Source organism: Podarcis tiliguerta (assembly GCF_965153285.1).
Source record: "Podarcis tiliguerta genome assembly, chromosome: Z".
In the NCBI taxonomy this organism is placed as follows: Eukaryota; Metazoa; Chordata; class Lepidosauria; order Squamata; family Lacertidae; genus Podarcis; species Podarcis tiliguerta.
The window spans coordinates 14,634,670-14,646,769 of NC_139553.1; the positions used below are offsets into that span (position 1 = coordinate 14,634,670).

Sequence of the window (12,100 nt, forward strand, 5' to 3'; positions counted from 1 at the left end):
GGAAGCTAAGGCAGTAAAGAGACTCAATATGGAGGCAAATTGGCCGAAGTATTGGGAGATTTTAGAACAGGATGGTGACAAACTGAAACTGCAGAGTTTTGATAAACTAAAAAGTAAAGTCCGAGATTGGCTTCATTATTATCAAATAATGGAGGTATTTAAAATGGACAGAAAAATTGGCTTCCAGGTGGAAAAATCAAAATTGGAAACAGAACTATTAGAACCTAAAACAAAAATATTGTCTAGAATGTATAATTTGCTGCTGAAATGGAACACACAGGATGAGGAAGTGAAATCGGCTATGATTAAATGGGCTCAAGACGTTGGCCATAACATAATGTTTGCTGACTGGGAAAGGTTGTGGACCACTGGAATAAAGTTTACGGCATGTAATGCCTTAAGAGAGAACATAATGAAAATGATATATAGGTGGTACATGACACCAGTCAAGCTTGCAAAAATGTATCATATGCCTGATAACAAATGCTGGAAATGTAAAGAAGCAGAAGGTACCTTTTTTCACCTTTGGTGGACGTGCCCAAGGATTAAGGTTTTCTGGGAAATGATTTATAATGAATTGAAAAAAAAATATTTAAATATACATTTAGAAAGACCCCAGAAGCCTTTCTCCTGGGTATGGTAAACCAACAGGTTCAAGTGAAGGATAGAACTTTTTTTATGTACGCTACAACAGCAGCAAGAATACTCATCGCGCAATATTGGAAGACGCAAGATCTACCCACGCTGGAAGAATGGCAAATGAAGCTCATCGACTATATGGAACTTGCAGAAATGACCGGCAGAATCAGAGACCAGGGAGAAGAGATGGTGAAGGAAGACTGGAGGAAATTTAAAGACTATTTACAGAAGCATTATAAAATTACGAACGTTTGAGGTTATCAGATTGAATGTAAAAGAATGTTATTATAAAAATGACAATGTTAAAGAAAGTATATTTAATATGACATAGGGAAATGTAAGGATAAATAAGATAATAATATTAATCTGAACCAAAGATACGCCAGAGGGAAAGAGTTTACTACCAGAATATAAGACCTAGAATACAGAGTGGGAAGGCATGGGGAAGTCGCAGACCTAAGTTAATGCTGAAGAATATAATGATACAATATTTGTTTTTAACTCTTTTATTCTTACCGTTTTTATTTTTCTTTATGTTTTTGTATAATGTATGTATTGTTTTTCCTTTGCTTTTTTCCTTTTGATGTGTTTGTCGATTTGTTCTTTTTTTTTGTTTATTGAATGTGGAAAATAAAATATTATATAAAAAAAAAAAAAAAAAAAGAAACAGAAATCACACAAGCAAATATGAGCAGTATTTACTATTGTTGGTTTTTCCAGTCTGTGCCATTTTGTGCACCATTTTTGACATTTCCTTTCCACTGAAATTAATTACAGTACATAATAACATTAGTTTCGGCTCAAAACAGATGAATAACCCGAGTTTTAGTGTAAACAGAGCGGAAACAGCACTGGTTCTGATGAAAGCAGGATGGGACAAAAATTGGTGCCTTCTTACATCCCTATTCACAACTTTCTTTTTTAAGGATGGGGGAGGTTAGGGTAGGGAGAGTATCCTACTTATCGCCCCACCCACCTATTTGGACCATCCTGCAACCAGGTGGGGACTTTTTTCTTAGGCAAAGGTAAAGGGGCCCCTGACCATTAGGTCCAGTCGTGACCGACTCTGGGATTGCGGCGCTCATCTCGCTTTATTGGCTGAGGGAGCCGGCGTACAGCTTCCGGGTCATGTGGCCAGCATGACTAAGCCGCTTCTGGCAAACCAGAGCAGCGCACAGAAACACCCTTTGCCTTCCCGCCGGAGCAGTGCCTATTTATCTACTTGCACTTTGATGTGCTTTCGAACTGCTAGGTTAGCAGGAGCTGGGACCGAACAACGGGAGCTCACCCTGTTGTGGGGATTCAAACCACCGACCTTCTGATCGGCAAGTCCTAGGCTCTGTGGTTTAACCCACAGCGCCACCTGCACCCCTTTTCTTAGAGGAAGACCCTATTGTCATTCCTAGCATATTTGGAAATGAAGTGAACAGAGCAGACCCTGACAAGCACTCCAAAGATCTTCTCCTCTGAAAGATGCCTCACCTGGTTTGGTCTTCTGCAGAGTCAGTGCCAAGGAGGGTGGTCCTGGGAAGACGCAGTTCAAAATCAGTAGCCTTGAGCCTGTAGAATAGGGCATGGGAAACCCTTTTCAGCCATGGGCAAGGCCACATGATAGGCAGGGCCAGAGGCATAAGTGGGCAGAGCAAGGGATGTAAATTTCACCTTCATACAATAGGCTAGTTTCTACACACACGTTCACGCATGCCCCTCTGCGTTCTTCATCCAGACAAGCAGGCCACATTATCAGAGTTTAAAGATACATTCCAGCCAAGCAGGAACACTCAAGGAGGGTGTAAAGCAAGGCCAGTGAGGGTTGCCGCTTGAGGGGAATTCTGAAGCCTGGAGAGCCTGAGGTGTCTCCTGTTGTAGAGTCCAGGGATCAGACCCTAATTGTTTATATTCTCTCTCTTCTCTCTCTCTCTCTTCTGACACTCTACATTCTGCAATCATTCCTGGAACTGAAAGTTACAGGCCTTAGATTGAAGGTACACAGATTAAAAGGTACACAGCATGATGGCATCCATCTGGGATCTCTGGCCTTGGGGAGGAATGGTGAGCCCATGTTCACTGATTAGGGTCCTACAGATGCTCCAGGAAGAGCAGGACCAGGAATAAAGTCTGACTGTTGCTTGTGCAACTCTTCCTCTTCTGTCTCTCCTAGTCTTTTTCTCCACTTCTCACACTTCAGTTAGACAGCTCCCTTGCTGCACTAGCAGCAGCCTTGCTACAGACCCAGTCTTTCCCCCTTCCTTCCTTTCTCTAATTTAAAAGAGGTGAACTTGGTTTTATATATTCCCTAGCAGTGTACCTAGCATTTTTCCTGGGGATTCTAAGATAGCAAAGAATCAGTACAGTTTTGAATCTGAGGTTAAAATCAGTGCCGTTTTGAAAGATTCATTCCGCCATCTTGATTCAAAATGGAATCCAGTTGTATTCAGACATAGACAAAAGTCTACTCTTTGATCTCAGGAACCACCATGCGTAATTGGTTATGATATCTTCAGAGGTGTCCAAACACATAGCAAATGAGCATCTTTTGAAAATATAGATATACATTTGCAAACATTTATGTAGTGTGAATGTCATGGCAGTGAACAGAATAAAACCCTAGGAATAAAACTGCATTCATAAAACAAATGCGGAAATAAATCCTAAACTTTGTTCATTTTGTCAAAGATTATTTTTATTCAGTTGTGCAAGAAAAACCCCCACCATTGATTTGGAGGGAGAAAAATAGAAAGGAACACAGCCTCACGCACAAAAATCCCCTTTGGTTTAATTACTCTCATTATTAGCATACTTCAGGCTAATCAGCAGCACTTTCAAGGGGGCCCTGTAGGGTTTCCTTGATTATTATGGGGTGGGACATGAAAGTCAAGGAGATCTGGCAAGGAATCAGGCTGTATGGGGAGGGGAAGAAAGAGAGGGAAGTGGTGAAATCAGTGCAGTGCTTTACATGCTCTTTCGAGTTGGCAGGGTGTTTGCATAGGAAGATGTTTTTGGTTAAAAAGAAAACAAGTGTATTATCTTTTTTTAAAAATGCAAGGTTAGCCTCAGGAGCCAGAGAGTAACCATGGTGGATAGGGACCATTGAGGCTGGTGGAGCAGAAGGCAAAGAGGTCCTCAGGAAGTGGAGCTCATCTAGTTCAGCATTGTGTTCCTGCAGTAAACCAGCAATTAGGATTCTAGCACAAGAGCACTCTCCCCTCCTGTGGTTTTCAGTTCAGAAGCATTGCTGCCTCCAACTGTGGAGGCAGAGTATAGCCATCTTGGTTAGTAGCCATCAATAGTCCTCTCCTTCATGGATTTTTCTCGCCCGATTTTAAAGCCATTTACTTGGTGACCATCACTGCAGCGCTGGCCCAATAGATTTTGGCACCTGAGGCAAACCTCAAAATAGGGCGGGAGGCCCTCCTTGCCAGGGAAGGTGGGGTGAATGAAGATGAACATCAGGACCAATGGGTGGGGGGAGGACAGGAAATTGACATCAGAATCTGCTGCCCCTAGGAATCGTGCTGCCTGAAGCAGTTGCCCCTTCTGACCTCATGGGTGGACCGGTCCTACATCCCTGTCTCTTTTTGGGAGTGAGTTCCATAGTTTATGTGCTGCATGAGGAAGTACTGTCTTTTATCTGTCCTGAATCTTCCAACTTTCAGCTTCATTTGATGTCCACGAGTTCTAGTGTTATGAGAGAGGGAGATATTTTCTTCTCTATGCACTTTCTCTATGCCATGCATAATTTTATAAACTTATATCATGATGGGTGCTCCAGGTAGGAGAGGACTCTTCTTTTGTCCATAATTGAAGAATCTGCAAATATTTAAGCTGAAAGTTCATTGAGTGATTTTTGTCGGGCCAGCTCCTGGCCACTGCTTATCACCCTGCCACTGTTAGAAGAGGAAGGAGCCAAATAGGTTTAAGTGGCAAGAGGGCTCAAAGATGCTAACCATATGGGAGGGGAGACGGCGGGAGCTGACTGAAGAGGGGCCTTCCATCTTGCAGGGCAAAAATCTGGGGCTGGCTCTATAAATGGAAAATGGAGGAAAATTGAGTCTGTGCCAAGCACCTGTATCAGACCCTGTGTTGCTGAGGACAAAGTACTGTGGCTCTGAGGCAGAGCACATTCTTTGCATGTAGAAGTTTTCAGGTTTGATCCCTGGCATTTCTAGGGGAAAGCCCTGTCCAAAACCCTGAAGTGTGGCTGCCAGTCAGTGTAGACAGTACTGAGTTAGGTAGACCACAATGGTCTGGCATTCTATAAGACAACTTCATTTGTTACTGAGGTGATATATAGCAGGAAAGGGCTGTAGTTCAATGGCAGAGCACCTGCACTGCAGGCAGAAGGTCCCAGGTTTAATCCCTGTTGTCTCCAGGTACAGCTGGGAATGTCTCTTGAATGAAGCCTACTGAGCTGCTGCCAGTCAGTGCTGACAATATTGGAAGAGTTTTACCAGGAGTCTGGTGTGGTATAAGGCCGCTTCCAGTGCGCCTGACTTTGATGGACGGTTGCAGCTCAGTGGTAGTATGCAGAACTTGAGTCAGAACAAAAAGCACTTAGAAGCCAAAGCTGGATCTGGGCCTTTGCAATTTGAAAGAGCGGCTTTGCTCAGCAGCCCCTTTGCATTGTCTCTAAACGCCCCCTTGACTATTCCCCCCCCCAAATTCTGGTCAACAGAGGAGCTCCGCAGATTGCTCAGATTGCAAGGCTGCTAAAGGAACCTGTACAGGACTCCAGTTTAAATTGGCTTCTCAAGCCTTAGCCAGGTGGACCCCCTGGCAGCCCACTAGCCTCTCTTGAAATGACACATCAAAGAGGGAAGTGGGAGTCTAGCTGTTTCTGAGAGCAGCATGAGGCACCTTTGTAAAATGACAGCCTCAAAGCTGCCAGTCCCAGCTCCAGCCGCGAGAGGCTGCATGAGGCTTTGACGCATCTCCCTGCGGGACCCGCAGACTTGCAAGGAACACGTTTTATTTCCTTTTGCTCTTCTTTCCCCCTCACCTGTGTGTGCGTGAATGCGCCTGCTTTTGAGTGGGATGGAGCTCAGGAGATGTTTGAGAAAAGACCTAAGTGGGTCATTTTGTTGCTCCCTTGCCTGCCTGTCATCAATTTGCCGTTAGAATAATAGAATAATAGAATTGTAGAGTTGGAAGGAACTCTGAGGGTCATCTAGTTCAACCCCCTGCAATGCAGGAATCTCAGCTAAAGCATCCATGACAGGTGGACATCCAACCTCTGTTTAACAACCTCCAATGAAACAGAGTCCACCACTTTCCAAGGGAGACTGTTCCACTGTTGAACAGCTCTTGCCATCAGAAAGTTCTTCTTGATGTTGCATTGAAATCTCCTTTCTTGTAACTTGAAGCCATTGGTTCAGGTCCTACCCTCCAGAACAGGAGAAAACAAGTTTGCCCCGTAATCCACATGACAGCCTTTTAGGTATTTGAAATAGCTACCATATCTCCGCTCAGTCTCCTCTTTCCAGGCTAAACATACCCAACTTCCTCAACCGTTCCTCATAAGGCTTTGTTTCCAGACTGTTAATCATCTTGGTTGCTCTCCACTGCACACATTCTTCTCAGGCCCTTCTTCGTGTGTCTCTTCAACAAGGTCCGGAAGGTGGCAACATGAGTATGGGCCTTTTCTGCAGTGGAATGCTCTCCTCAGGGAGGCTCAGCTGACGCCTTCATTATACACCTTTAGGTGCCTGCTGGGTGAAAACTTTCCTCTATAACAAGGCCTTTTGACATGGATAGGCAAACTAATGCCCAGGGGCTGGATCCGGCCCAATCGCCTTCTAAATCCAGCCCCTGGACAGTCCGGGAATCAGCTTGTTTTTACATGAGTAGAATGTGTCCTTTTATTTAAAACGCATCTCTAGGTTATTTGTGGGGCATAGGAATTCGTTCACCCCCCCAAAAAAATATAGTCTTGCCCCCCTCAAGGTCTGAGGGACAGTGGACCGGCCCCCTGCTGAAAAAGTTTGCTGACCCCTGCCTTTTGACATGCCCCTTTAAAACATGTTGTGGAAGGGGATATTACTGGGCTGTCTTTGTTTTTGTTCTTATTATGTATTTTCTGTTGAATAAAAAAATAACAATAATTTGTTGATAGCCTCCTTTAATTGTGGCACTTGTTTTCTTAAAACCAGTCATGGAGTAGGGGCCTAAGCTGTCAGCTTCCTCCTCTCAACCTCTGTGTTCCCCTTATTGAACTAAGCAGGAAAAAGGATGGGGGCAAAACTGGAATTAGGCCACATTCTCACCATGCATTTAAAGCCATCTTGTGTTGCTTTCTACAATCATAGCTTCCCCTCAAAGAATTCTGGGAGCTGGAGTTTGTTAAGGGTGCAGAGAGATGTTGGATGTCACCCTTGTTTTCCCTCTTAAAGCTGCATTTCCCAGTGGCTTGACAAGCAATTCCTCTGCCCAGAGAACTCTAGGAATTATTGGTTGCTCTGGGAGAGGATTAAGGGGTCTTCTCACAATCCTCAGCACCCCAAAGAAGCTCCCAGAATTCTTTGGGGGAAGCGTCGACTGTTTAAAGTATCATAGTGCTTTAAATATATGGTAGGAATGTAGCCTTAGTTGGCTCTGCCTGTCATTGGCGATTTGCCTGGTTTGGCAGGCGTACAAGGAGCATGGCCTTCTGTTCTTGCCTGATCTTCTGAGCAGGACTCTGATATAACAGACTTCAGCTTCCAGCTCAGATCTCCAGCTCCAGTTCAAAAAACTCACTTCAGGGGGATATCCAGGCCTGGAAAATGCACACTCCATACCTGGGGAAGGGCCATAGAAATGTGCTTTGCATGCAGAAGATCTCAAGTTCAGTCCCTGGGACCTGGAGTTGCTAGCATCTCTAGTTAAAAACAAACCAAGCTGTAATGGACATAGGAAGCTGCTTTAGTCCATTGGTCCATCTAGCTCAATACTGTCTACACTGACTGACAGAAACTCTCCAGTGTTTCAGACAGGGAGTCTTTTCCTGGAGATGCCAGGAATTGAACCCAGGACCTTCTGCACCCAAAAAAGCAGATGCTGTGCCATTGAGCCACACCCCTTCCACGAGGCAGTGCTTAAAATTGTGTACCACTTTAGAGTAGGTGTTCCATATTGCGCTAGAGGCAAGGGAGATTGCCTCTTTTATGATGGGGCTTGCCACCTGCAGTTTTTGAAAATACTTAAATTTAAAATAATGTGTGTGCATTTTATATAAAAATGTTGCCTAATTAGTCAAGAGTGTTTTTTAAAAAACCAGTTAACCCCACCAACTGTACATTTCAACTCCACTGCTTAGCTGACAATTTGTTTCTTTCACTGGCTGGAGTGGTGGAAGCTTTCTGTTTTTCTTTTGTGTGTCATTTTCTTGCAGAGGGTTTGATCCCTCCAGCTGTTTTCTTTTTTTTTTAAGGGGGGTATTCAAACACAGAAAGTGCAGTAATTCTCTTTGAACTGCTTTGTGGATATTAAACTCACCGTATTTCTTTCCTAAAATTTTTAGAAAATCCCTGACGCTCTGTGGGCTGAACTGATTGTGGAACGTTTGCAGATTGAGGACTGTATTCACAGCGTAAGTGTGGCTCTTGCTGGATGAGATTGTTCATGGGGTGTGGTGGGATAGGTGACGTGGAAGTTTGTGCTGTGGATGGGATTGATTCCCCAAGGTCGTTGCAGGGAATTTGGAGTATGATTAACAGCATAAATGGGGAAGCTGAAGGTGCACATATGTTAATTGTCTGTCTACCAAGACGACCAAAGGGGGAACAGCCATGTAGTTCTGTTGACTGCCGCAGGCGACTGGCAGAGTCCTGTGTGGGCAAACCTGTTACAAACAGGCAACATTAAGAACCAAACAAGCAAACCAACCAACCATTTCATGGATCTCCCCCCCCCCCAAATTGTGCATCCATTAAAGTGTTGTTTGTTTATTTATTTTTAATTTCATATCCTGCTCTTTCTCTTCAGCAAACAGATTTATTTATTTCATAAAATGTATGCACTGCTTGATTGTAAAAAACAAAAGAAAATTCAGAAGCAATTTACAAAAAAAATCACAATAAAAATATCAGTGCAATTAAAAATGTAAACTTGCAAGACTATTTGGTACCTCCATATCTGGTCCTTGATCTGTGGGGTGCCTGGTCCTTTCTTCAAGGACTCAATGTCTGGCATCAGGTCTAGGCCGGGCATGGCACTTCTTGTGATTCCCAGCAACTGATATTCAGAGGCATACTTCCTCTGACAGTGGAGGGAAAACATAAGAAGAGCCTTCTGGATCAGACCAAAGGCCCATCTAGTCCAGCATCCTGTTCTCACAGGGGCCAACAAGATGTATCATGGTAGCACTCTTCCTGCTTTGGATTCCCAATAACTGGTCTTCAGGGGCATACTGCCTCCAGCGATGGAGGTAGAACATTCCTAGCTGTACCAGCTTCACTGGTCAGATCTGTGTGTCTCTGGACACACACACCTTTTAGAGGCACTTCAGATCCACTGCCGCAGGAGATGGCCACCTTGCTTTGCCTCCTGGTAGGGGCTGCTGTCTCCCTTTGCTCAAGGAGCCCTATTTAAATCAACACCAGTATCTTTGAAGGTATATTTATGTAACATGGTATGAATTAATAAAGATGTTTATAAATACCATAATGCATATTTAACTAAAGGTATGTTAATCAAGGAGATGGGATTTGTGCCAAGAAAAGGAAAATAAATAAGAATTTGGGGGGAGACCAATCAGGATGTTTATAATTAGTTCCTGCCATGACTTTCCCTCTCTCTGTCCCTCTAAGAGGTGATTGTTACAAAGAGAATCTAAAACATGAAGGCATCACCTTGCAAAAGGTAGTAGCCATTTACCAGCATACCTACCAATTTTGGAACAATTAAAATAAGAGGCTGTGCCTCTTTCCCTCAGCGTTACCCCACTCACCTGAGACCTCTTAGACTGTCCTTGAGTCCCAGCAGCCCTCATGAAAGGAAATAGGAAGAGGCTACTGACTGGATGGGCAGTCGGTGTATCCTTGTGTCTGTCGCAATTCCCTGGTATTTCAGGAACATCAGCGCTGCTGGCTGAGGGCAGTGGCCCGTCTAGTCCAGCATCCTGTTCTCATAGTGGCCAACAAATGCCTCAATGGGAAGCCTGCAAGCAGGACTTGAGCACAACAGCAGCTGTCTCTACCTGTGATTCCCAGCAACTGGCATTCACAGACATACTCCCACTGACTGTGGAGATTAACCTAGCCATCATGACCAGTAGACATTGATAGCCTTATCTTCCATGAATCTTTCCTCTTTTAAAGCCACACACATTGGTGGTCACCACTGCCTCTTGTAAATGGATGGAAAATGGATGGAAAGAGAGAGTTGAAGGATGAATAAAAATATTGGAAGGATAAGAATATTAGAAGAGCCTAACTAGAATAAAGAATAGAATGATAATGGGTGGCAATTTCTTTGACAATCTGCCCCATAAAAAAGGGAAAATAGGAAGCCATAGGGGTGGGGGGGGTGGGGGGTTCTAAAGGGAATGGATGGAAGAAAATATGTAGAACATGTATGTGTTGAAACTTTGAAAAACAATAAAAGGGGGGGGGGAGAATATTAGAAGAGGCTGCTAGATCAGATGAAAGGCCCATCTAGTCCAGCATCCTGTTCTCATAGTAACCAGCCACAGTGACCAACCTTATCCTTGCACAACAGAGCATTCTCTCCCTCCCACACCCCTAAATCTGTCCTGAGGGTTCCCTCAACCCTCCTGAGCAGATTTTGGCATAGCAAAGTGTACGGTGAGGGGGAAGAAAGGGGGAAATCCTGTTGGCTGACCCCTAACCCTTGGGCTAGCTCAGGAATTTTGTTGAATTTTGCCCTGAGTCTTCCTGATCGTTATCTGGTACTCTAACCACTACACCACACTGACTTTTATTTTTACTTCATTTACAGGTTTTCATTTTGTAATAGGCTGCATCAAAGATATAAGAAAGCTAATTCTTTTTAGCTCATTAACTTTTAAAAGCCTTTTTCTTATCATCTGCTTTCTGTTTTCAAATGGCCAATCATTACATTTTTAGGGTGCCATTTTATACACACACACTCTCTCTGTCCCTCCCTTTCTATCAACTACAAGAAAATTGCATCAGTCCTTTTGAATTGTTCGAGGAAAAGGGAGGTGAGAGATTTGAAGGGAAATCTAAATGACTGGAAAGTGGTTGTCAGTTTGCCCGTACAAAATACCGTGCACCTTAATCCATAATTTATCTGCTCATTTTGAATTTGCAAAGTAGAATTAAACTTTTGCATTGCAAATGACTTGCGCTTGAATTATTTGGGTCTGCCTGATTTCTCTTAGAGCTCTTTAAAGCTGAGCTGCTTCAGTAATTTATCTGTTTATTTATCCTTCTCTCCACCCCACCCCTTCACTGATGATGAATAGATAGATATTTATCCCACAGGGCCAAATATCTAGTGTGCTTTTCTTGTATTTGCATAAATGTGTATTAATGCACACAGGAATTAGACCTCTGAGGCTTCATTCAGACATCATGCCAAACCATGGTTCAGGAAGCTTAATGATGGTTTGACATAATGTTAAGATTAATAAAAGGAGGGTTGCTTTGTGATACACTGGCAGAGCAGAATTAAAAAAAAATGGGTTGGCAAATGTCTGAATTGACAATTGATCCAGATTCCTAGAAGCCACCACACTCAGAGATAGATGAGCCGATCAGATGGCAAACAAAAGGAGATAGACTCCTCTAAACCATGGTTTGCTTGGGAACCTGTGACTATAGTTTACAACTTTACATTCTAATCCATGGGTACAAAACTGAAAGGACAATAGGCTGCAGTGCTCACTGACGCAAAGCTCTTTCTTGCAGCTCAACACAATTCAGGGCAAAATTCTTCTTCAGGAACTATGAACAAAAACAATGGACTTGTCCTATTTATTGTAGTGATGGCCACCAGCTTGAATGGCTTTAAGGGAGGACAAATTAATGGAGGATAAGGCTGTCTTTTACCAAAGGCAGTCTGCCTCTGAATAACAGTTGCTGGGAAGTGGGGAGAGTTGCTGTTGCATTCAGGCAGGCATCCCATAATGCAGGCATCCCATAATGGACATTTGGTTGACCAGCGTAAGAACAGAATGCTGGATTCGATAACCTTTGGCCTGATCTAGCAGGGCTCTTCAAATGTTCCTACAATCATGGGTATCTTGCTCAGCCATGCCTCAGCCCTGTTCAATATCTAGTGTGGTGCTTGTGACCTCAGCTCATGCTACCACCCTGTCCTTGGACAACAGCTGTAGCATAAACACACAGGAATCGTCTTGGTGATTAGTGCCTTATAAGTACAAAACTTTTTTGATAGCACTTTTTAAATGTCCACCTTGAAGGGAAAACACGCTACATCTGGAGCTTGTGCCTTTCTGGAATAGAAAACTTCACCTCACCCCACCCCAAAATATTTG

General features: G+C 43.6%; 1 protein-coding gene across 3 annotated transcripts in view; it reads left to right on the forward strand.

Annotated features, from left to right (window-relative positions):
• The window catches only part of AK8 (adenylate kinase 8), a 102,921-nt gene that overhangs the window by 27,345 nt on the left and 63,476 nt on the right, over positions 1 to 12,100 (forward strand). For all 3 annotated transcript variants that reach the window (XR_014507234.1, XM_083423815.1, XM_083423814.1), the window contains exon 5: positions 8,138 to 8,206. Coding sequence is in view for 2 of the 3 variants with exons in the window: in XM_083423815.1 (XP_083279941.1) it covers positions 8,138 to 8,206 (69 nt within the window). In the remaining variant the exon portion in view is untranslated. The remainder of the gene's footprint in view (positions 1 to 8,137; positions 8,207 to 12,100) is intronic.